This window comes from Ursus americanus, chromosome 12, assembly GCF_024610735.1.
Source record: "Ursus americanus isolate L20-20 chromosome 12, mUrsAme1.1.p, whole genome shotgun sequence".
Taxonomy (NCBI): Eukaryota; Metazoa; Chordata; class Mammalia; order Carnivora; family Ursidae; genus Ursus; species Ursus americanus.
The window spans coordinates 37,723,877-37,750,236 of record NC_142138.1 but is presented as its reverse complement, the minus strand read 5'-3'; the positions used below and the strand labels follow the sequence as shown (position 1 = coordinate 37,750,236).

General features: G+C 38.1%; 1 protein-coding gene across 5 annotated transcripts in view; it reads left to right on the top strand.

Annotated features, from left to right (window-relative positions):
* The first annotated feature begins 250 nt into the window (after positions 1-250).
* SYDE2 (synapse defective Rho GTPase homolog 2) overlaps positions 251-26,360 on the top strand; it is a 78,828-nt gene continuing 52,718 nt past the window's right edge. For 2 of the 5 annotated variants that reach the window (XM_087866069.1, XM_087866068.1), the window contains exons 1-4: positions 251-2,041; positions 11,359-12,027; positions 18,909-20,011; positions 24,097-24,223. In XM_087866069.1, the coding sequence (XP_087722195.1) occupies positions 715-2,041; positions 11,359-12,027; positions 18,909-20,011; positions 24,097-24,223 (3,226 nt within the window). In that variant the 5' untranslated portion in view covers positions 251-714. The remainder of the gene's footprint in view (positions 2,042-11,358; positions 12,028-18,908; positions 20,012-24,096; positions 24,224-26,360) is intronic. The other 3 variants (XR_015726285.1, XM_087866070.1, XM_087866067.1) reach the window with 2 other exon arrangements.

The window sequence follows — 26,360 nt, the reverse complement described above, 5'->3', positions numbered from 1 at the left end:
CTTAGAAGAACAAGGGGGTGATTTTTTGGGCAAAAGGATTCTTCCTAACTGAAAAGTAATCGCTGCAAATTTCCTTTAAAAAGCTAGCTCCCCGTGCCATTAAGATAATTCGGAACGTTTCTAGAACAAATTGCACTGAGATACACCTGTACTCATACTGTGTCCATCAAAACGGTCTTTGTTTTCTCTCAAGCTAGGACTTGTTGTATTAGACACGCTTTGTGCAATGGTGGCAATGGGGAGGGGGTGAAGGTGACCGGGTGGCAGCCAGGAGGGCACTTTCCCTTTCTCCAAAACTTTGCAGCCTTCCAGCCGAGACACCTTCCCGCTCATTCTTTTTCCTGCTTCAACTCTCACTGTCCACCTCTCGCCCGCTCCCCACTCCTCACCACGCTCAGGGCGCTCCCTCTCGCCCTCCTCCCTTCCCTGCCCTCCGCCTCGCAGCGCGCCCACCCGGGGAACGCAGCTGGGTCGCCCGCAAACTGCGCGCCCCGTCGCGGCCCGAGGCTCCGGGGCATGCGCTCTGCGGCGCCGCCGCCCTCCCCCACCCCTTCCCGCGGCGGAGTTATGCCAAGTATGTGAGGAGCCCGCGAGGGCCAGCGCCGGTCATGGGGAGCCGCCGCCGCCGCCGCCTCCGCGAGGGCAGATTTTTCCCGAACTGGGTTCCGTCCTCTTCCCGCAGCAGGGGCGAGCCTGGTTGTTGAGGAGGAGGGGATGGCGGACCCTCTGAGGAGGACGCTGTCCAGGCTCCGGGGAAGGCGGAGTCCCCGCGCCGCCGGGGGGCTCGGGCTCCGGGCGGCTGCTGCAGCTACCGTGGCGGCCTCCGCGGTTGCCGAGAGAGACGCTGGCGGTGCCCCAGACGCCTACCCCTGCGAGCACGCCCGCGGAGCCCGGCCGACCCTGGAGCAGCCCCCGCCGTCGTCGCAGGCGTGGGGTCCCGAGGCGCCGGTCGCGGGAGGGCGCCCGGAGCAGTGGGGAACGCTCGGGCCTCGCCAGCGCGGCGGGAAGGAGGCCCTCTCCTCGGGTCGCGGGCTCACTCGCGCGTATCTGCACGCCCCGCCGGACTCCGAAGGCAGCGGAGAGGAGGAGGACGACCAGGAGGACGACGCCGACTACTACGAGAACCTGCCCGGCGGCTCCCAGTCGGCGCCCAAGCCTGAGGGGGCGGAGGCGGAGCGGTGGCCCCCGCCTCCCCTGGCGGCGGGCTCCTCCCTGGGGGCGGAGGGCGGCCGCCTGGAGACAGGCAGGCTGCAGACCCAGTTGCGAGAGGCCTATTATCTGCTGATCCAAGCCATGCACGACCTGCCCCCTGACTCGGGCGCGCGGCGGGGCGACAGGGGTTGGGCGGGTCGCGGCTGCCTTGTGGGAGCCCGGGCTCTGGGCCAGCCGCCTTCCCCCTGCGGCGCTGCGGACCGCCGAGCCTGCCCTCAAGACTGGCAGCGGGGAGGCGGTGGCCGCCCTTGGCAGCAGGTGTCCCCGCCCCGGTCGCCTCCGAGGGAGTCGGGGGGAGGCCGCCCGCGGGCTCGTCGGATGCGGCTGTCCTGCAGCAGAAGCCTCGAGAGCCTCCGGGTGGGTGCCAAGCCTCCTTCCTTCCAGCGGTGGCCGAGCGACAGCTGGATCAGGTGCGCCGCGCGCGAAGACCTGGACGAACCGCCGCCACGTGGAGGCGGGATGGACGGCTGGAGCGGAGGCAGCGCCCCAGCCGCGGCGCCCTCCGACCTCCTGACTCCCGGCTCCAGGGACCCCGGCCGCTCCTCGGGAAGCCCTTTCAGGGGTCCTGCGGGGTCCGCTGTGGTACGCAGTGGCAAAGGAGACGGCCAGGAGGGGCTGCCCTTCCTCAAGCCTCCCGCGGTGACAGTCAAGAAGCTGCAGAAGTGGATGTACAAAGGACGTCTGCTGTCCTTGGGAATGAAGGGTCGCTCCCGGGGGACACCCCCCAAAGTCACGGGAGCGCAGGCATCCTCTCCAAATCTGGGCCCTTTGAAAATGCGTGAGGGCCAAGTCCTCTCCGTGCCTCCAGACCAAAGAATTACGCTAACAGGTAGGTTACTTTGCAATCAAAATGCTAACACTTTGCGTCTTAATGTTTACCAAGGAGGCTTCTGTCTTAAGAGCGAAGAATAAGGTCTGTTTTTTCAGACAGGTACGTGCCGGTGCCAAAGTGTCATGTAAGTGGCAGCTGACTGCACCGGGTTACTTAGTATAATGCATTCACTCGTTTTGCCTTTTTCTTTTCTTTCTGTCCCCCCCCCCTTTTTTTTTATAAAGACACTGGCATGAGGAACTTGGGGGTTTTGTTTTTTCTTCTCTAGGAACCAGTGTGCCTACTCTCAGCACAACAGTGAGTAAAGGTTAAGTTCACCACGCGCTTTTAGTATAGAGTTGGGCGGTGCTGCCTTGATTTTTATTCTTTGTGGCTCTAGGCAAATCCATAGACTTTGTGGAGTTTGTGAATTTGAATTTGATCCAAGGTAGACTTTACGGGCTTCATAAACTGTCATTTTACTCATTACACGTTTTTCTTTTTTCCCCTCTCTCCCAGGAGCGCGTGCACACAACATAGACACAACCAAAACCCCAAAACAAACCAAACCAAAAAAACTACCAACTAAAATTTCTTTTCAGTCACATAGGATTTCACATACTTCTCCTCTCCACCTTTCCTCCCTCCTCCCTCCCACAAAAAACTAACAAGTGAGTAATCTTTTTATTGTGGAAAATCAAGGGCACTATTTTAATCAAAAAAAGATGTCTCATGTACTTCTAAGAAAGTGCAGACTTTTAAAGTCATTTGTAAACTTAACTATATTTGCCCTTATAAATAGGATTTTGCTCCCAATTTTGTATGTACATGATTTTTAATTTTCATTGAAGGTTTAGAGTACCAATTCTAGAAATCTTTTAGTTATGTTGTAAATAGTAAAAATTCTTTCCTGAAAGAATTATAATACCTTCAAACTGAGTCCAAAACAACATGATCCTTTGAACTACAATCTTAAATACAAAGACTTTTAGTGAACATAAGGACTTACGTGTCATTAATTGTTTAAAAAATATTAGATGGTGAAATGTAAAGCGTATTCAGAGTACTTGGCATTCTCTCTGGTAAGAATTACAAATCCTCTAGGACCAAACATTAACTTTGTTTAACCAATAAATACAAAACAGTGGGGAGAATCAAAGTTCACAAAACTTCTAATCACACAGTGAACACAAATCAAATGATTCATTTAAAGCTTATACAAACTTGGAAAGTTTTTGAGCCTGTAAATCTCTAATCCATACCTGTCAATTTTTTTCCTCAAATTTATTCCATTTCACTGAATAAAAGTATAACAGGATGTAAATTTTTTTGTAAAGAGAGGTGTACTTTATGCTAAATTCATATTAAAATATGCATTTGCAGGGGTAGAGTATTTGTAATCATTATATTTTATTGCCACTAAATCTTTACCTCCCATGATCTTGGTTCAGATAACTCTTTGTAAGATCATTAAATTTCAGCCATAACAAAAATCTGCATTAAACTTTAGTCAAATGTTTTTTACCCTTTTGTTGCAAAGGTTAAGCATTTACCATCTGATGGCTTTTAAGGCCCTCAGTTATAGAGTAAATAAACATTCAAGGATTTTAAAAGTAATAATAAATGTAATAATGCTTAAGAATGCATTCATTGATCTTTTTCATTGAGAAACTAATTAAATGGAAGTAACTTTAAAAGAAATTAAAATGAAACATTAGAATTACTATGTGGTAGTATTTTAGATATTTTACAAGAAATCTAAGCAAAAGCTTGGGTAATTTCTGGTTTAAACAACTTTCTCAGATGTTATTTAATGTTATTTAATCAGATGTTATTTCCTTTCAGATCTTTTAGGAAAGATAAAAATAATTTGTGTAACGTTTACATATCTAGTGTAGATCTGGAGAGTTAATCTTTTTTTAAAAACTATTTTTCATGAAGGGTTAATTTAACTTATTAAAACCATTCTGTATACTTTATGTGATTCTCGTATTACCGCCTCCCCCCTAGGTATGACTCTTGTCATTTAACAACAAAAGCAAAAGAAACGGGTTACGTAATTTGCCCATGATCACTCAAAAATAATTTGTATATACTAGTATATGGATTCAAACCATTACACAGATTCAGACTCAAGTCTCTATGACTCCAAAACCTGTATTTATTTAAGGTCAAACAGATGCTGAAGTTCTTTAGAGGTCTGATCCAACAAATTCTATTATGTTGCTTGGATTGAGGAGATGAATGTAATTTCAGCAAGGTTTAGAAGGGTAGGTAACTACCTCAAAGTTGCAAGGATGAAGGAGTTCTCAAAGGTTTTAAGACAATTTTTTAATCAATATATGTATTTAAACCTTTACCTTTAAATAACTTTAGTTCAGATTGATGTTTCTTGGATTCCACTTTTTTCTTTTTTTTTTACACATCTTTTCCAGATTCTACTTTACAATCATGTTTTCTAAAAATTAATCGGGCAGTCCAAATGATGCAGTGCATTGTAGATTGTATAAAGATGTTAAATAGACTAAAAGGTTGATATCACACTTTTCTATACAGCATTATTTGTGAGGCTACTTTGTTTCAAAAAAAAGTTACAGAATTTATAATATAGAATAAATATATAATGGGATAGAGATACCTAATCTACCTAATATTTAGGTATTTTGGAAATTTTTGAGACTGTGTTAACAAATGGAAGCCTAAATGATTTTCTATTTTGATTTCTGATTCCTACTGAGAACCCCTAAAACTTTAGATAGTATAACAGTGCCAGTGATTTGGTGCATTGGGTATGTAGTGCTCGCAGATTGGCCAATTTGTTCTTAATTGAGATGATTATTTAAGAAATCTAAAGTCATTACACATGGTAAATATTGTCAAGTTTCTGCAAGCCTTAAGATTAAGAAGGAATTTTAATCTATTTGCCAACTATAGTTCATTAAAAGTCTTTATAAATAAGTTTAATTAGCATATGGTACCCAGAAATAAATTCAAAAGCACTAGGTTGAGCTATTTCAGCCTTTTATTGCTTTAAAATTTTTTAAAAATATTTCTTCATTTAAGACAGAGATAGAGAGAGCGTGAGCAGGGGGAGGGGATGAGGGAGAGGGAGAAGCAGGCTTCCCGCTGACCCAGGAGCCTAATGTGGGGCTCAATCCCAGGACCCTGGGATCATGACCTCAGCCGAAGGCAGGCGCTTAACTATCTGAGCCACCCAGGAGCCCCTAAAAATAGCCTATTTTTACTCACTTTTGCTGCTATACTATCTGTGAAAGGAAAAATTTAGGGCATGTAACTGGTTAATATTTTGTCTAAAAATTTTAGGCATTCTTTTAAAATAGTATTAATTAACTGGTATAATCTCATGTAATATACCTTAAAGTGAAGCTGATGTTTATAATGTGGAGTCCCATCTGTTTCTTCTCTTTTCTTAAGTATTTGTAGCTCTGATTTCTTAGCTTTATGAGTTACATGATCTTTATGAATTTTCCAACAAATTCTTTTATGCATTAGCCCTCTTTACGATTAGTAGCAATATGCATATAATTTTTGACTGTCTTCTAGTTTTATTTTTATTTGTTTTATTTAGTTTTTAAAAATATTTTATTTACTTATTTGACAGAGAGTGAAAGAGAGAGAGTGCGCGTGCACGTGCGCACACGCTTGCACAAGCAGAGGGAGGGGCAGAGGGAGAAGGAGAAGCAGCTCCCGGTTAAGCAGGGAGCCCAATGTGGAGCTTGATCCCAGGACCCATGACCCGAGCCGGAGGCAGATGCTTAATCGACTGAGTCACCCAGGCACCCCGTCTTCTAGTTTTAAATCCCCCTCTGAGAAATTCTGCCATTGTGGCCTTAGAAGCAAGTCCAGTTGCTTTTTTTTTTTTTTTTTTTTTTTGGAAGAGTGCCATAGAACATTGGAGTTGCTGGTGGCAGGAAAACTCTGAGACTTACAAATTCAGCAGAAAATAGTGTGTTGATTTGAAAGTCCTACATTTCTAAGTGGAGTTTATTTTTTGAGAATTGCCAAGGCTATTTTCTAGGCCACTGCCACTCAAAGTGTGGTTATGGAGCAGTGCTTTTTAGACTTAAAGTACATATGAATTCCCTGGAAATCTTGTTAAAATGCAGATTCATAGGTGTGAGATGGGACCTAAGATTCTGCATTTTAACAAACTACCAGTGTAGATGCTACTGTTTGGTACGTACTTTGAGTTGTTAGGTTCTAGAGTTCCCAGTGCCCCCATCACCTATCTTGATACATTTGTTAAAGTTTTGAAAAAGCATTTTACTTTATTCTGATACCTTATTCTTAAACTAATCGCTTATTAGAACAAAGCAATTGAGCTCTTTCTGCTTCAGTTTTGTTATGTATAGATTTATACTTACTACTTGCATGTGACAAGTTTCAGCAGTTCTCTCTATATTGGTTTCATCTTGCACCAGTAAATGTGAGACTTTGGAATCTGCCAGAGAGGAGGCCATATAGTAGACTGGTTAACAGAATAGGGCCTCTGGGTTTCTGAACAGACCCCACCACTTACCTTACCACGCTTGTGACCTTGAACAGGTTACTTAACACTGCATAGCCTCAGTGCTCAGGTTGCTGTGAGGATGAAAAAAGGTAATCCACTTGGTACCACACTTGATGCTTAGTTAGCTGTTGGTTGGTTAGCTGTTACCAAAAGAAAGGCAAGCAGGCTTTGTGAGAGTACTTCCTTGCCCAGATCATTAGGATTCTGGATGGGGAGTGAAATGGTCAGAAGTTGAGGAGTGCTGCCTTGAAGAACATTAGGAATTGAGGTAGAACACACCCCTTATGGGACACTTATTTATTCTGCTCATCTTTTCTTTTGTGCATCTTTGTCTTGCTCCCCCCCTTTACTTTTGTGGGACTGAAAACAGTCTCAGGGTTTTCTTCTCTACTGTCCCAAAAGCTAGCACACAGCTTTTTTCTTAAGGGTTTTTATTGCTAGTCACAAGGGAGGAAACATAGAAGATAGAAAAATAACTTTCTTCCTTTTCACTGTACCCATCTCCCCATTTAGATTTATCTGGAAAAGAGAAAGGCATGTATATAAATACAGTCATGCATAAACCTAAGGTTTAAATTTACTCTAGTCATTTCTTCTGGGCTCCCAGGTTTGACTCTAAGCAGGGCTGTTTGTATTTTATTTAAACTCTAATACAATATTTGTAAGAATACTTTTATTTAGGATTTTTTAAAGAGAAGTAAGCAAAAGCAACAGAGTTTATTTCCGCAGTAGTATTTTTTTTAAATGTCTGTTTATAGGTACATTTTCATTGAGGGTTGAAATACACAATTTCTCAGAAACTTTGCTGATGATTTTGAGCTGGGACTCTAGTTAAATGTTTAGTAATAATAAGTCATTTTAATTTATTATGAAGAAATTGAGAACACAAAATTGGCTTGAGTAGTTCACTACTATGTAGAGTATTTTTCTGCATGAAAAACTTAATTCCCACTTCTGCATTCTCCTACGGATTTTCAAAGTAAAATGACTTTAATTAGTCATTTAATTAATTACACCACAACATGTATAATTATAAGGGAATAAAGACTTTTTGGCCATGCAACTTTGCATACTTATTTTGATATTTTTTTTACTTGCATCTTCTTTCAGTGTGTGTGTGTGTGTGTGTGTATGTTTATGTATGGATATAGCTGTAGGTAAAGCTAACAGAAGCTAAAGGTAATTTAAACTTAAGCCAGTAGGATTTAACATTAATTTTCGCATAAAAGGGAGAAAATAGAAGATTACAAATAGCTTTCCATTTCTATGTAATTAATATTCATATGCATCCCTTTAGTTAATGAAGATAAAAATGAAATGTTTTAAGTTCTTTATAAATAATTGCTCAAGTAAAATTTAGTGCCTGCAGGCATTGCTTATATTCAGTTTTTTTTTTTTTAAAGATTTTATTTATTTATTTGACAGAGACAGCCAGCGAGAGAGAGGGAACACAAGTAGGGGGAGTGGGAGAGGAAGAAGCAGGCTCATAGCGGAAGAGCCTGATGTGGGGCTCGATCCCATAACACCGGGATCACGCCCTGAGCCGAAGGCAGATGCTTAACCGCTGTGCCACCCAGGCGCCCCTATATTCAGTTTTAATAAGTGAATAAATTTGACCTTTATCAGAAATCACAATAATGTACCTATTTATCTCTAAAATAGCAATAGCAGCAATAGCAATCAGACTATTTGGTTTCAAGTGTTTGTAGTTTCATGAAAAGTAGTTGCATTGTATCTCGTGTAATTATTCCTTTTAATATTATACATTAAATACTCATGTAAATAGATGTATCAATTTGCATAAATATAGGATGGTAGTAGCTTTGTTTTTGTCATTGTCATTCCTTGGAATGCAGTACAAGTAGAAGCATGTTTATTTCATTTTAAAAGTCAAAAACTGTAGGACTCAAAATAATTTATCCAACTATATAAAATTTTGGATCTTTTGAGAGACATCTGAGAAAAAGATAAAATAAGATGGGACTCCTAGCCATTGTGAATTGTATAATTTTATACTTTTGGCTTCAAATTTATAATTGTGTAAAAACTACAAATACTGTCTCATGAATGTCTGAAATGCTATTAAATAATATGGGATTTGGGCTTAAATGTGAAATGGATTTAGTTTTTAGTACACTTGGAAAAAGACGTGGCCATTAAAAACACAGAAGCTCCAGTGATTCCTGAGAGTATGTGTTGATTTCAGTTTTTAATTTCTTTAATTTTAAAGGAGACAGAACCAAGAAAGACTTTTGAATCTTCATGTTTTTCATTAATTAAACTGAATCAATTCAAGATATTTATTAAATATCTGTTATGTGTTTGCATGTTAAATCTTGGAGGGTGGAGGTGTGTCTCTTAGTAGTAGCCCAGGTGTACTGCTACAAACTTTGGAGTCAGAAGAGTTTATTTTGGGTGCCGCCTCTTCATTTATGAACTAGGTGATCTTCGTCAAGTTACTTGATTTTTCTGAGTAGTACTATATAGTTTTCAAAATATTTTCAACATTATCTCACTTAATTCTTACCAGCAGCCACCCTATAAGGTTAACTGGGTTGGTATTATCACCATGCTCAGAAAGAGCTGCCTATTTCCCTGCTTTTGGTGGGTAGCATGGTTTAGGAGAGACAGGTTAAAGAGTGTGAATTTTAGAGTTGGACTGGCTTAAATTTGAATACTACAGCAAGCACCTTAACCATATTCCTCATTTTTTCTGGCTTATGGAAATAATCATACCTGTCTTAGCATTTTTATGGAGGCTAAACGAGGTTAAGGGCTTTCTTAACTGTTTTCTCTCTCATTGCTGATATACAATAGGCACTCAATAAATAAATAAATGCATAGTAGGCTTGCATCGGAGCTTCCTTCCCTTTTGAGTCCTAGTCTATTCCTGCCTCTGGAACTAGTTGAACTTGAAAACCAGTTTGTGTTTGAGGGTTTCTTTTTTTTATTATTAATTTTTTAAAATTAATTGCTTGGGTAAAATTAAGGATTAAAAAAAGACAAGTTTACATTTTTTTTTTAAAGATTTTATATATTTATGTGACAGATACAGCCAGCGAGAGAGGGAACACAGCAGGGGAGTGGGAGAGGAAGAAGCAGGCTCCCAGCGGAGGAGCCCGATGTGGGACTTGATCCCAGAACAGCCGGATCACGCCCTGAGCCGAAGGCAGACGCTTAACGACTGCGCTACCCAGGCGCCCCAACAAGTTTACATTTTTAAAGGGATTTTTGTTCAGTAGAGGGAGGTTACTGAAAGCCTTCATTATGCATGAACCTAATTTTTTGGTTGTTATTAAGCTCTTCATAGCTTAATGTGTTTTTCTCACTCTGTTATTAGGGTATTATATTTTATTTGCTGTAATAGTAAGATGAACCAACCATATATATACTTAAAGTAGCGCAGACTATAATTCTATAATTTATAAACCTGACATGATCTTACAGTTTTAGAAATGTGGTTTTGTCTGTTTTTCTATGTCTAGTGAATTAGTATTATGGTATATATTTAGCTTATTGACTGTCATTGAAGCCTGCTTTATGCAATTCTTTGGATGTGTTCCTCTTTATATGGAATTAATGTTATGTATCATTTTTAGAGTCTTATCTCATTATATTAACACAAACACATATCAGCTATTTGATGGCCCTCATTGGACTATGAATTCCTTAAGGGTAGGCACTATTTTGTTCATTCTTATGTTCTTGCTCCTTAAGTTTGTGCCCGATCAGTAATAAGAACTGGTTGTATTTACTGCAAGATAAGATACCTGTTTTTTTGTTTTGTTTTTTTAAGATTTTTTGTTTATTTATTCGACAGAGATAGAGACAGCCAGCGAGAAAGGGAACACAAGCAGGGGGAGTGGGAGAGGAAGAAGCAGGCTCATAGCGGAGGAGCCTGATGTGGGGCTCGATCCCATAACGCCGGGATCACGCCCTGAGCCGAAGGCAGATGCTTAACCGCTGTGCCACCCAGGCGCCCCAAGATACCAGGTTTTAACCTAGAGCCTTCTTAAGGGATTTTTGTTTTTACTTTTTCCCTGGATATTTAGAACTTAAACCCTGCATAAGGTGCTATTGCATAACTATTTGATTAGGATATAGATGTTACACTGAAATTTCAGTAATGAGGAAAGCATTTACTAATAACTAAGCCACACTTATTTTTAAAGATTTACTCAAAGTTAATCTTTGTGTGAGAAAGTAGAAATATTACTTATGTTTTCTAAAGATTTCTGGTCCTTGTAGTAGTGAATTGGAAATTATTAAAAATATTAATTAAAGGCATACTGTGTACAAGGCATTGTATATAAGCTTTTTATAAAGTATGTTTTGCTTAGGGTAAGTTTTTGTTAGCCCTATCATGTCTATAAAGGCAATCTCAGAGTCACTTATACTAGTAGTCCAAATAATAGAAATTATTTTTAGGTGAAAAAGCCAAAATTTTTCTTATTTCATTTTAGTCTCCAAATGTAATACTACTTTTCTATCTTTTTAAAAATAATATATTTTTAAAGATTTTATTTATTTATTTGACAGAGAGAGAGACAGCAAGAGAGGGAACACAAGCAGGGGGAGTGGGAGAGGGAGAAGCAGGCTTCCCGTTGAGCAGGGAGCCCGACTCGGGACTCGATCCCAGGACCCTGGGATCATGACCTGAGCCAACGGCAGATGCTTAATGACTGAGCAACCCAGGTGCCCCTAAAAATAATATTTTAATAACTGATTTCAAGTGACCTGTCTTTCCTGGTATGCTAGGCATTACATCATTACATTTCTACTTTCTTTTTTTCCTTTGAAACAGATTTATTTGAAAATGTCTATGGGTCTTCAGTGAAGAGAAGAGAACTTGAAGATCTGAAGGATAATATTGGATTCAGAGGTCATAAGCCACTTAATAGCATCACTGTGTCAAAGAAACGCAATTGGCTGTATCAGAGTACTCTGCGATCTTTTAATTTGGAAGAAGAAAATAAGAAATGCCAAGACATAAGTCACTTATCCATCTCACCCAAACAGCAGCTATCACGACCTTTCTTCAAGTCATCTGAAGAATACTGTACATATATGGTGTGTGATGCTACAAATTCTTCATTATCAAGAAACTGTTTAGACTTTAATGAGGAGAATGATGCAGATGATGAAGGAGAAATATGGTACAACCCCATTCCTGAGGATGACGACTTTGGTATATCAAATGCCTTGCATTTTGGTGAGGGAGACCCTCCTGTTCTGAAGTTTCCTGCTGTTAGCTTGAGAGTATTATCTGGTAGTGACCTAATGAAAGCAGAGCAGTACACTGAAGACTTGTCTTGCTCTTCAGAACTCAGAGCCACACAGTCCAATGAAACGAATCCTGTAGAGTCCATCCATTCCCCAGAGCTCATGCAGCAGTTCAAGGAAAAGCTTGGACACAAGACACAAGAAGGTATCATGGTAGAGGACAGTCTCATGTTGAAATCTCCTTTTGCAGGTAAAGATGATCATATGTTTGCCTTTTCTTTTTCCATTTTTCAATTCGTTGACAGCTAAAACTAAATATAGATGTTTATTATAGCTATGTACTTTTTCTTACAGAGTGAGTGTATTTTCATAAAAATAAAACTCAAAAATGTTTACAAACCTTTTTATATAAATGGTGGTTTAATTATTCCTATCACAGACTTGGTTTTGTAAGGGGTGGAGGTGCTGGGGTAGTCCTACACCAACTCTTACAATGTCTGTCCTTTGAGATAGTAATCACTTTTCTCTTAGTTGAAAGAATGGAATCACAAGGAGTGGAAGAGAAAAATATATTCTTTATGAAAATCTGATTTTGCTTCATTCATTCATTTACACCTAGCCTGGTTACAGCTGAAAAGTTGTGTATTCAGTGTACTGGTAGTTATTACTTTATGGTTTCATGCCTACATTTCCTCATGAACAAAGGAAAGGAAGAAGAGAAAAAGAAATGAGAGGTAGAAGTGAAGACCTTGGAATAGGTGCTACAATACTTATGGAACCTAGAAAGGAAATAATCAAAGTTTGATGCATATTAGGTTGAACCATATGAGATTGGTGAGATTCAACAGTTTCTAATCTGCAAAACACGGCATTTCATATAGTTCAACCTGATGGTTTTATTCTTCTTTGATTGCCTTGATTTTTTGATATGTTTCTTTTCAAAATTGGTCCCAGACACACTACACAGGAAACAGCATGAAGCATATTTAGTTGCTGATATCAAATGTTGGAGAGAAAGCAGTTCTGGTTTATATCAAGTCATTTTAATTTATAAAATTTCAAATGAGGGGCACCTGGGTAGTTTAGTCCATTAAGCATTTGACTTTGGCTCAGGTCATGATCTCAGGGTACTGGAATTGAGCCCTGCATCCAGCCCTGCACTAAGCAGGGAATCCGTTTGTCCCTCTCCCTTTGCACCTCCCCCCACTTGTGTATATGCTCTCTCTCTCTCTCTCTCTCTCTTTCATGGATAATTTTAAAAAATCTAAAAAAAAATTCAAATGATACAGAATATTTAAAGATGTGGGGTAGAGCAGATACTGTCAGTACCTCGTCCATATCCCTTGGGTTTTATTAGTTATTTAGAGGGAAGTAGCCTACTTCCAAACATTAGTATCTGCATCTCTGATTGAGGACTCTGACAGAAGGGTTAGGGAGTTTCTCTGCAGGGCAACCTGGGAGTGCCCCTCAACCAGTGACTGACAGGAGTTGGTGTTGGGCTACCTACCTCAGCTTTCTCCCTCCTTGAGTGCCGTAATTCTACATTGTTTCCCAGAGTTTTCTCCTGAGGCTAAGCACCAGTTGCCCATAGTAGTAGCAGGCTTGATAATTCTTGGATTTTCCCCTGAAATTTCTCACTTCTTGCTAGAATTTCTGTACTTTACAGATAAACTACTTGCATTTGAATCCTTTCCTCAGGGCTATAAGGAGGTGGAGTAAATGTTATATTGATAAGGGAAAAAGTGAGTTAAAAAACAGTGTGTACTGTATGATAATAGTTTTTTGAAAGAAACACTGAAAACTTATACTGGAAATATTAAGTAACCCCCCCCCCCAATCTCGTGTTGGGATTGAAGGTAATGAAAAATTTTGAGGGTGTGCATTTCTAATTGTAGCCTGACTTTTCAGCATGAATTTGTATGTGTGCGCGCACGTGTGTGTGTGTGTGTGTGTGTGTGTGTGTGTTTGTAATCTGGATGGAGAGAGAAATAAATGCTATACAATATAATAGTTCGGAACACAGGTTGTGATTAGGGTGGAATGGTAGGGAAGACTTAAAGGAGTATAGCAGAGAGTGGCAGAAAAGGCAAGAGGGTATAAGAATAACTGCAAAGTTGGAAAGCCAGTATCTGTAAAGTGATACATACTTTAGGTTACCATCTTTAAACTTTATTATTTTATGTTTGGCAAATTGTGAACCTGGGAAGACTAACAGACATTACAAAAACAAAAAACAAGAGCCCCAAAACTTGAAAATATGGTAGGGCTGTCATTTATGTCTCCTTTCTCACTGTTTTTCTTCTCTTTAACATATTATTAAAATATAAGCACTATTAAATATGACCAAAGGACATAAATGTGTATATATATTTACTTATTTATTTTAGAGAGAGAGAGCTCATGCTCAGGTGGGGAGGCGGTAGTGGAGGGAAGGGGCAGAGGGAGAGGAAGACAAGCGACAAGTGAACTCCCACTGAGTGTGGAACCCAACATGGGCTTGATCCCAGGACCCTGAGATCCTGACCTGAGCCAAAATCGAGAGTTGGACACTTAGCCAACTGAACCACCCAGGTGCCCACCAAAGGAAATATTTAGACAGTTTATTTACATGTCATATTTTTTTGTTTTAGTTTGATCAGAAAGGTCACCTGAAGTGATGTTTTCTTTAGCAATATTAACAGAATTGTTGAGAAATAGCCAAAGAGAACGGTTTAATTTTAAAATAATTTTCTGATCAAGAAATAGGAAAGCTTGAGTATATTTAATATTAATGACACTTTTTAATCATCCTAACACAATTATGACTTGTTTTTTTTTGTCTCCCTAGTTTCATATGTGTATGTGTGTTTTATCTAGCTGCAATCATAGCACTCTGCATTTGGTTTTTGATATTTTCACTTGGTATTTTCATCTTGTATTGTTACACGTAGAATAACATTATTGTTTAGCAATTTCTTTTTTTTTTTTTTTTAAGATTTTATTTATTTATTTGACAGACAAAGAGAGAGCCAGCAAGAGGGGGAACACAGGCAGGGGGAGTAGGATAGGAAGAAGCAGGCTCCCAGCGGAGGAGCCCAATGTGGGGCTCGATCCCAGGACTCTGAGATTACGCCCTGAGCCGAAGGCAGACGCTTAACGACTGAGCCACCCAGGCGCCCCTGTTTAGCAATTTCTTAGTATTTAACTGGATTGATGTGTTCTAATCTATTTGGCTGGTTATGTTGGATGTTAATAGATTGTTTCCACTACTGTTGGAGTTATCTTCATCTTGTTCTATTTTACTTAATTAGGATTAATTACTAGTAGCATTACTGGGTTTTATGGCTGGTAACTATTATATGTAATTCCTATATTATATTTCCTAAAAGATTTACCAACTTCCAGGCAACTAACAATTGGTTGGTTGATTAATTCACTTATTCAGTAAACACTCAGTTTCTGCTGTGTGCCAGTTACTGTTCTAGGTGCTGAAGGAATGTGCCAGTTTCACTTGATTCTAGCCTGGTCCATGAATTCATAAAGATTTTCATTTTGTACTTTCCCTTTGTAGCTAGTCTGTGATTTGATTAGTTTGATTTTGGTTTAATTTTAAGCAGTTATCGAATGTGGTAATGTTTCAGCTCTTGGATTTTATAAAAACAAAGCATTTTTATTTTAATAAATTGTCTTGTCTGAAGTAGAAATTGCTAATTTACACAGTATTTCATTTTAATAATTAGTTAAGGACTTAAGAAATATTTAATGCATGATGTGTAGAAAAAATCAGATGTTAAATACCTCCTTAATAATGTAAAAAAACCTAGAGCAATTTAATGTACTGGATAGCTTTTTAAACCATGACAAAATAGATTGTAGACTACAGCAGGACTCCAATTACTATACAATGTTTTAGGCCAGTAAACCAGTAGAATTGTACTACAATTTACAGTACAAGGGAATGCTTTGTCTAGTTTATCAAACACTCCATTTCTTATTAGTTACTTACCAGAAAAGCCCAGCAGGCATACTTAAAATAGTCCTTTCTCTATAAAGAAACCACTTCTTTGTCATTAGGGCACACAAAGAGGGGCGGAGGGAGATTATATTAATACTTTAAAGAAAGGTCATTTAATCTATTGATTTTTGAAATGAATTAGTACTTTTTTGATCATTTTAATTGTGAAATGTATTACATAGAGTAGCCTGTGATATGAAGGTCATTAGAGATCTTTGTAAGGAATAGTTAGATGAAGTATGAAAAATTGATTTAAATTTTAAATAATTTAAGTAATAGATGGTTTCTTTCTTTCTTTTTTTTAAAATGTAAGCTCTAGGCCCAACCCTGAGATCAAGAGTTGCATGCTCTGCTGACTGAGCCAGCTAGACACCCCTAGATTGTTTCTTTTTTTTTTTTTTTAAAGATTTTATTTATTTATTTAACACAGATAGAGACAGCCAGCGAGAGAGGGAACACAAGCAGGGGGAATGGGAGAGGAAGAAGCAGACTCATAGCGGAGGAGCCTGATGTGGGGCTCGATCCTGTAACGCTGGGATCACGCCCTGAGCGGAAGGCAGATGCTTAACCGCTGTGCCACCCAGGCGCCCCACCCCTAGATTGTTTCTTTAAAGGAAAAGTTTAAATTTAGATTAGATTTTAGAAGATATTTTCATTTTGCTTCATTAGTTTAAACCCTTAAATAGGAGCAATTTCAAATTTTAAAATAAAATTTATTAGTCCATACAGTTTTAAAATTATTTATTTATCTATTTATTTATTTATGTGAGAGAGAAAAAGAATGAGCAGGGTGAGGGGCAGAGGGGGAGGGAGAAGCAGAGTCCCTGATGAGCAGGACCCTGAGATAAGAACCTGAGCTAAAGGCAGATGCTTCACTGACTGAGCCACCCCGGCGCCCCAACATTTTTTTTTTTTCAATATTTTTTTTTTAACTGGGGGATTGAAAGTTTGAGGTTAAATAGAATATTTTAACTTGTTAATAATAGTTGAGAAAAGGTCTTAAAAATCCATTTACTGTGTTTGTATAGACAGAAAAAATGTTTAGAAGGATGGAAGGGCTCTAAAGGATAGTATTTAAGAATATAGGCTTTGAAGGCCTATGCTTAGGTTTGAAACGTGCCTGTTTCTGCCACTTACCAGCTTTGTGATCTTAAACAAATTAGACAGCTCTGTGCATGAGGTTTTTATCTGGAGAATGGGATGCTAGTGGTATCTTAAGTCACAGGGCTATTTCAGATGAGGAGCTTTGCATAGTAAGTATTAAATTAATTTTTCAGACTTTGTCTAGCTCAATGAATGTTGGCTGGTGTTATAAATATTAACAATTTAATATTAAACAACTTTTAATATTATTTTCACCACAATATTTACAATGCCTAATCTCTTAATAGTGCGGTTTAGGTTATTTATTTGTATTTCTTTGTATCTTTTAAAACCTTTTTACTTTCACATTCTGAAAAAAATAAAGCTATTTTTGGGTGGAGAAGAATTAAGAAGCATTTCAATGCTTTACTCTTCATGAAAACTAAGAATTATAAGAAAACTTATTTATGTTTCTGTACTGTCATTTAATATATTGAAATGCAAGGAAAGGCCCTAATTTAGCTCTTGAAGTTCTAGGGAGTTACTGTATATAAATAATATAAGAAATGTCTTTCTAGTTTTTAAAATTAATCAATTAGCTTTATGATAGTCAATATTCAGTTATTCTTAAAATTTATTTTATTATTTCCTAAAGATTTTATTTATTTGAGAGAGAGAGAGCATGCACAAATAGGGGGAGGGAAAGGGACAAGCAGACTTGACGCTGAGCACTGAGCTCGATGTGGAGCTCGATCTCATGACCCTGAGATCATGACCTGAACTGAAATCAGGAGTTGGACACTCAACCAGCTGAGCCATCCAGGCACCCCTCAATATTCAGTTATTCTTGATTGACTAGAGTTCATTTTATATGATCTTCTGTGGAATGTTCAAATAGGACATTAAAATAAAGAAGGGCTCTTAGTTGTCAAAATTATCAATTTTGTTTGGTTTAAAAAATTTTTAAAACAGTCCTGCTACATGATAAAATTTAGTTTTTAGAGGATTGTAAATAGAAGAAATGTTCTTTTGGAGCACCTGGGTTGGTTAGGCGGCTGCCTTCTGCTCAGGTCATGATCTTGGAGTCCTGGAATCGAGCCAGCTTTGCATCTAGCTTGCCTGCTTGGCAGGGGAGCCTGCTTCTCCCTCTCCTTCTGCCCCTCCCCCTGCTTGTGCTCGCTCTCCCGCTCTCTCTCTCAAGTAAATATATAAAAAAATCTTTAAAAAGAAAGAAGAAATGTTCTTTTATTAGAGTAGGATTTTTTAAATTAGAGTAGGATTTCTAAATAAACATGTTAAAATAGGAACTATGTTAGAATAAATGTGTATTAATATGCCAAAATAAACCTATTAAGATAAGAAGCTTTCCTAGTTTCCTCTGGTAGCCACGGTTTATGGTTATAAAATAACATACTCCCTGAATTATACTGCAGTGGGAAAGATTTAAAAGGAACCTATATTACCCATCCTCCAAACCTTTAGAATAGAAAAGCAAATGGAAGGGTGCCTGGGTGGCTCAGGCTGCCTTCAGCTCAGGTCATGATCCCAACATTCTAGGATCAACCCCCCCCCCCCCCCCCCCCCCCCCCCGCCATGGGCTCCCTGCTCAGTGGGAAGCCTGCTTCCTCTCACACTCCCCCTGCTTGTGTTCCCTCTCTCGCTGCCTCTCTGTCTGTCAAATAAATGAATAAAATCTTAAAAAAAAAAAAAAAATCGGATGGAGAGGTAGCCATTTGAAAATCCCTTTTTTTTTTTTTTTGAAGATTTTATTTTTAAGTAATCTCTACACCCAATGTGGGGGCCCAAACTTAACAACACCAAGATCAAGAGTTGCATGCTCAACCAACTGAGTCATCCAGACACCCCAGGAAATCCTTGATACTCTGTTAGGTAAATGGAGATTTACCTAAACTTGTAATAACTAAATCTCTCCAATGAGATGAAACAAGAGAAAAAAATCTGTCCATGTAAGAGTTTGTTTAGTTGATGATTTATAAAGTAGGAATCAGAACATATCACCTTATAATATCTTTTTTGTTTGTTTGTTTTTTAAGGTCCTGGGATCCTAGCTGCTGCAAATAAGACTGAATTGGGAGTGCCAGAACCATCTTCTCCAAGCCCTAGCCCTGTGAAAAAAAGTAGCTCAATTAACTGGTCTTTCCCAGATAAAATAAAGTCTCCACGAACCGTGAGGAAACTTTCCATGAAAATGAAAAAGTTGCCAGAACTTAGCCGAAAGCTGAGCGTTAAAGGAACTTTGAATCATATGAACAGTTCAGATAATACTCCTTCCTTGTCTAAATGTAACTGTCAGGAAATTCATCATACTGATATTCTGCCTTCTGGGAACACAACCACAGCTGCTAAGAGGAATGTTATAAGTCGGTACCATTTGGATACCAGCGTATCTTCTCAGCACAACTACCAGAAGAAAACATTCATGAGTTCTAAGTATTCGTGTAAAGGTGGTTACCTCAGTGATGGAGATTCACCTGAGCTTATAACTAAATCTAGCAAACACGGATCTGAAAACAAATTTGGAAAGGGAAGAGAAATAATTCCAAATAGTTGTAGCAAGAGTGAAATAGACATTGATGCTTTTAGACATTATAGTTTTTCTGATCAGCCTAAATGTTCACAGTACATATCTGGGCTCATGAGTGTGCATTTCTACGGTGCTGAGGATTTAAAACCACCTCGGATAGATTCAAAAGACGTCTTCTGTGCAATTCAGGTAGATTCAGTAAACAAAGCAAGAACAGCTTTGCTCACATGTCGGACAACATTTTTAGACATGGATCATACTTTCAACATAGAAATTGAAAATGCACAGCATTTGAAATTAGTAGTATTCAGTTGGGAACCGACTCCAAGAAAAAATCGAGTGTGTTGTCATGGAACTGTGGTTCTCCCCACCTTATTCAGAGTGACAAAGACACATCAGTTGGCTGTCAAACTTGAGCCCAGAGGGCTTATTTATGTGAAAGTGACTCTTCTGGAGCAGTGGGAGAATTCTCTTCATGGACTGGATATAAATCGAGAACCAGTAATGTTTGGTGTTGATATTCGAAAAGTTGTAGAGAAAGAAAATACAGGACTGATGGTGCCACTCCTGATACAAAAATGTATTACGGAGATTGAAAAGAGAGGCTGTCAGGTATCCATTTCACTGTTTCTCTCTACCTCCTTATCTATTTATCTACCTTAATTAATTAATTATATTTATAGTTAGGTCTTAGGGGAAGGAAGGTAAGGTTAAAAAAATCCAATTGAGACATTTTCTCATTCCTGTTTTTTATTTTTATTCCATTACTGTTCAGGGTATAATTCATACCTTCACCTGTGTTGTCAGTGAGCAATTGAGAGCATGCTAGCTGGTTCCACGGTTTAGGTTGTGAAGCAAAGCTGCATGGGCCTTATACCTACATATCAGGATTGCTTTACAATGGCATTCCTAGGAAAAGCCAGAGCTGATAAGATAGGCAAAGACTAATTTATTTCAGGAATGTTTCTGCATGGTTTGACCTTCTTATGGTACAGAATTCCAACGGTGAATCTTAAAAACCCACTTTACTCCTAAAGCGAACTCCCTGCCCTTACCCCCAACTCTCCCTCATCCCACTCTTTAGGAAGCATCAGCTTATCTGTCTCTGAACTTTGGGATGGCTTGGAGGATGAAGAGAGGGCCTACTAGAAACATTTCTCATTCTCTTTTCCTTTTAAATAAGAAGGTTAAATAAATAAATAAGAAGGTAAAAGCAGTCCATTAAACAAAAACCCTGGTGTTAAATGTAATCAGATATGTAATATTCACCAGTTTATTAGATCTCATCTTTCTTTATTTTCATTAACACGTGTGGACTATGACAATGAGAAACAGCATATCACTGAGTATATTATTCTGAGGCACAAGCAATTGTTTCTATTCAAAAATTAAGCCTACCATCAGTATTTCTGAGGTATTTCTGCTTTACTGCTATCAGAATTTATGACACTAATTAAAAACATCAAGGGTAAGTATCCCCACGTCTGAACTATGATTTCTTTATATGTAGAGAAGATTTTAAAATAACTCACCTTGGACCTGATGTGGAAACTACGGAAACAGTGTAAGTAGTTTAGTGGGGTTTTGTATTAAAGATGCAGGAGACAGGTACTGGTTTCTCCTCAATTATTAATTCACTGTGTGATGTTGAACAAGTCACTTCATGTCTTTAGGTCTTTATTTGCTGATATCTATAAAAATAGATGAAGTAGCTTTCTGAAGCTGAGAGATAGGAAGGACATCTGAACTTTTAAAACCTCTTCTTAGGTATATTATTCAGATTGAGTTTATGTTGTCTACATGAGATTGAGGCCTTTAGTTTCCAATCTAACTTTTGGTCCGGTTCCTTTCTCTTAAGGTTTTCTGTCCCCCCCCCCCCCCGCCTTTTTTAAGGCAGCATGTAGAGAAGTCAGAGATTAGGCAGACTGTAAAGCTAATTATTAAACAGAAACGTTTACAATTGAATATTAAAATAAGTAACTCAAATAGCACTGTACTTGTATAGTCTCTTTTCTGAAATATTTTATAAAGAATGGATATATAAGACTGTTGTAACTTGTTTTAAATAGTAAAACATTTTTAGCAGTGCTTTTTATTTCTATACTTACAGTTTAGAAATAGCTATTTTAATAAAGAATTATTACCTGTGATGGGGCACCTGGTGGGTGGCTCAGTCGGGTAAGCATCTGCCTTCAGCTCAGGTCATGATTCCAGGGCCCTGGGATCCAGTCCTGCATCGGGCTTCCTGCTCCGTGGGGAGTCTGCTTCTCCCTCTCCCTCCCCCAGCTTCTGCTCTCTCTCACTCAAATAAATACTCTTAAAAAATGGCGTATTAAAAATAATTATTTCCTGTGAACTGAAAAGTAAAATTTATAGTAGTACATTTGGAAATGCAAGTTTAAACACTTTTATTTTTTTTTCTTGGCTTTTTTTTTTGTTATTGTTGTTTTTTGCTTCACCGCCCCCTGCCCAACACACAGAGAAAGAGGCTTATTGTGTCTGTATTTTACAGACTTGCACACTGCTTAGATTTTGTTTACCTTTTTAGTCAGTAATTATTCTTGCTATTGTTATCATGAACATGAGGCTTTAACAGTCTTACAGAAGTAGTTTGTGGCATCTTCCAAATGCTTTGAAGGCTACTACCACCTATCCCGTGCTTCTAGTGGGAAAGATGATTGTGGAAATCATACTCATGGTCAATCCAGTACAATTCTGTCTCTGATAGAGGCATCGAGCTTGTACTTCAAGAAGTCAACCTCTGAAGTTAGGGATAATATCCTCAAGTGTCCTTTCCTTGAAATGTCTGTATTAGATCTCTCTCTTCCTTTTTTCACCTTTCGAGATAGCATGTCCATCAACTGATTACTACTGAAGTATTCCTTTCTTTAATTTATTCTGGGTTCATCTCCTTCTCAAGTTGAAGGGGATACATCTTTATTAGGGAATTTGTGACACTTAAGTGTGCTTACACCAGAGCAGTCTACTCGAGTTAGTTTTTTCTCATGTGATAGCATTTTCTTTGATCCTGTTTAATAGTTTAGCTTTATTTTCTGGATCATCTATGGTTCTCCCATGCCTTATGAGACATGACCAGCAGAAGACATGCTATTCTCAGTGTGAATGCACTATGAGGGTGGACCAGAGTAGGAAATTTCCTTCTCAGTATATTCCTTAGTTTCCTATATTATGTTGATCCTTTGGAATATAGCAGCACCTTGCATTACCTTCTCTTAAAAATAGTTGCAGATTCCTGGGACACCTGGGTGGCCCAATCAGTTAAGCATCTGACTGTTATTGAGGCTCAGGTCATGATCTCAAGGGTCATGAGGTCAAGCTCCACGTTGGGCTCCGCACTCAGTGGGGAGTCTGCTTCTCTCCTCCCTCTCCCTCTGCCCCTCACCTTGCTCACATGCACACATTCTCTCTCAAATAAATAAATAAATCTTAAAAAAAAAAGAAATTGTTGTAGGTTCCTTACTGTCTTCCAATTAATATTTAATAGTTTATCATCTCCAATATTTTGGATAACATTCTCTGTATCTACTAGTGACACTTTCTTGTATCGAGACCCACCTTCTATATTCTATCATTTATTTAATGACTTGGAGAGGTTTGTGTCATAAGTACACCTGGAAATTTCATTTGTATACTCTTTCTCCTAGATTGTTTATAAGGTTTTAAAGTGATTCCTAGTTCAAATCCTTGGGGATCTTCATTGTTTGTTTTTACTTTATTTCTGTCTTGAAATAATTTCTTTATAACTTCCTTCAATTCAAGGTGATTCGGCTTCCTAAATAGTGGATGTGGAAGTATAGTTAATAATCACTTATTTTTCTTGGTTTTCTTGAAGGTTTATTTTTTTTTAAACTCTGATTGCTTAATCAGACATGTTTTCTCTTTAATACTGTGTTGATTTCCTCTCAGCAAATTTATAGTGAGCTTCCTAAGACTTAATATTTTATCTCCTGTATGAATTAGCAATGTTTAAAAAATAAATCATTTTAGTGTAGGTTGAGGGGAGGGTGGGTCTTATATATATTTTGAACTAAAGGTTTTATTTTACCTTTAATATATTATTTTAATTGAATTTCCTTTATCACTTTATAATCAATTAATTTAGTAAGTTAAAAAAATTCCAGGTTTGTTTTATTTCTTCCCTACAATCTTTTTTTTTTTTCCCTACAAAGATAACTTCACACAAATAGTATACTGGAATCTTATTTCAAGTATATGCTTTTTAAATGGATAAATAAACCGAGATTTAAAGAGATTAAATAACTTGCCCAAATTCACTAAGCAAGGAGTGATAGAGTGGGGCTTTATGGAATCCAAAATCCTTGTAACCACCGTGCGGCATTTCTTCAGTTTAGAGCAAAAGATGTGAAAGGGCGTGACCTTGGGGCATGGAGATATTAGCTGAGTATATAAAACTAAAGTGAAGGGCTTGTATCTTAAGATAAGAGAGCTAGCACTACAGAAATCATAGTATATTGTTTGAATTTAAATGAAAGAATAGAATGTTTTTATTCAACTGATGAATATAGTCTATGGTGAGATTTCAAAAGCTGAGGTATTTTTAATTAAATGTCATCAGAACATATTTGATTACCAATTTCATGTGACTTATACATTATATGCAATTATATTTTCTCTTTATCAAATTTACCATAATATGGCCATAATTTTATTTTTAGGTGGTAGGCCTGTACCGATTATGTGGTTCGGCAGCAGTCAAGAAAGAACTTCGAGAGGCTTTTGAGAGAGATAGCAAAGCTGTTGGTCTGTGTGAAAACCAGTACCCAGATATAAATGTAATAACAGGTAAAAAATGTTTTTTATTCTATGTACATATTCTGGAAAGGCTACATCTGTAGGAAAAGGAATTGAAATACTATTTGGTAGCCTAAATTGAATTGGTTTTTATCCTGAAGTCTTATTTTCCTTCCTTCACAAACATTACTGTGTTAATTTCTGTGGGGAGATACCAAGATATGATCCCTGCCCTCAAACAGCCAACAAATATTGGGGGTGGGGTAGGGGTGGGAGTAAGACCTACATTAAATTAGCTATACTAGGTAGCAGAAGGAAAAGAGTGCATTTTCTTCATAAAGTGAAAAATAAAAACACCATTAGAGGTCAGTTTGATTGGAGCTTAGGTCATGTAAAGGGCATTGACTATGTGGTCAGAGAATTCAGATTTATTTAGTAGGCAGAGGGGACCCATCAGAGATTTTTGATCAGGGGAGTGAAATCTTTAGACATAATCTTCTAATCTGGCAACTCTATGTGATGGATTGGAATTAGAATTCTGAAACCAGAAGACAGAAAAGCAGTTAGGAAGCCTTGGCAGTGGTCCCAGCAAAGAGGTAAAGAGAGCTGAAGGAGTCTTGTAGCAGTAACAATAGGAAGAAATAGAATTGAAAGGATATGAGAAAGAGAGGGCCCAGATAAGCATGACTTGGACACCTGGTTGATTGGGTACCATTTGCAGAAACTAAGAAGCTGAGAGGAGAGCTACTGCTTTTGGTGGAGAAATGTAAAGAAAGATTATGAATTGGGGTTTTTTTCAAACATATTGAATTTGAGTTATTAGTAGAAGATCTATGTGAGTATATGAGGCAAAGTAGAAAGTACAGCTAAGGAGAGGATGTAGTAAAATTTACCAAGTGTGAATACAATCCGAAGTATAGGATTGAAAATACACTTCTAGTACTCCTGAGATATGGGGGTGGAAAATGACAATGTGAGGGTCATTAACATGTAGTTGTAATTAACGCCCTGCGATTGTCCACAAAGTTTGAAAAGACAAGGGCTTTGAGGATCTCCAAACTTTGGAGGGATGCAAAGAAAGAAGACCCAGCTAAAGAGATTGAGAAGAAAGGAGTCAGAAAGTTTGGAAAACAAAAGACACAGAATTTAGGGAAAGGTGTGAGGCAGTGTCATTTGATGGAGAGATCATATAAGATAAGGCGTTTGAATTTGGCCATTATAGGATTGTTCATAACTAATGGATATCTTCAGGGACTATTGGCTTATAATTCCATGTTTGTTTTTGTTGTTGTTTTACTTTTTATTAGCAAAGTTTTGAAGCATATACAAAAGTAGAGAGAATACTATGATAAACCCTCTTTATCCATCACCTGGCTTCCATAATCAACACATGACCAAACCTGTCTCTTTTATACCCTTCATTTGATTCTCCCCTAGACATGGATTATTTTGAAGTATATCTTGGATATCATATCCATTCACCTATAGATGCTTTGGTATGTATCTCCAGATCTTCTGTGTTATTTTGATAGTTCTCTCTACTGTTAACTACCATTTTTTTTTTCATGCTGTAATATTATTTATTTATCTCTCTAATTTGATTTTTTAATTGTACATGCAGTTAATTGCCTAGGAGAGAATTTGAGGAAGGTTCAACTTGCACATATTAAAGAGATTTTTGTTGGTTGGAATCCTTTAAAACTTACTTTTAGGATTAAGGCTTTTCATATAGCTGAGGTTCCCAGTCTCTGAACTCTGAATGACTATATTTTCAGAGTATTTAGATATATACTCTTAGATAATCAAAACTTTGATCCCAACCATTTTAAAAGAGACAACAAACCAAGGCACTTTTTCTTTCTAATAAATCTTAGCAAATCAGAAATAGTTGGTACTTTTATTTTTGTAAAGGAAGAAAGTTATCATTTCTACAAAAAAAAAAAATCGATCATGTCTACAAAAAAGTAGAATTTTTCCTTTAATAATATGTAATTAAAATCAGCAAAGGACCCATTTTTTGAATTCATTAATGGGGAATTTTATAAATAGCAATTCCCAGGAAATTACACTCTGTGACCAAAAGAAATGAGATTTTGTCTTGGTGAAGCATATCTTAGAAGTAAAAATCATGTCAAATATGTACAAATTAAAAAGATGAATGATGTGGTTTAATTTGATTATTTGCTAG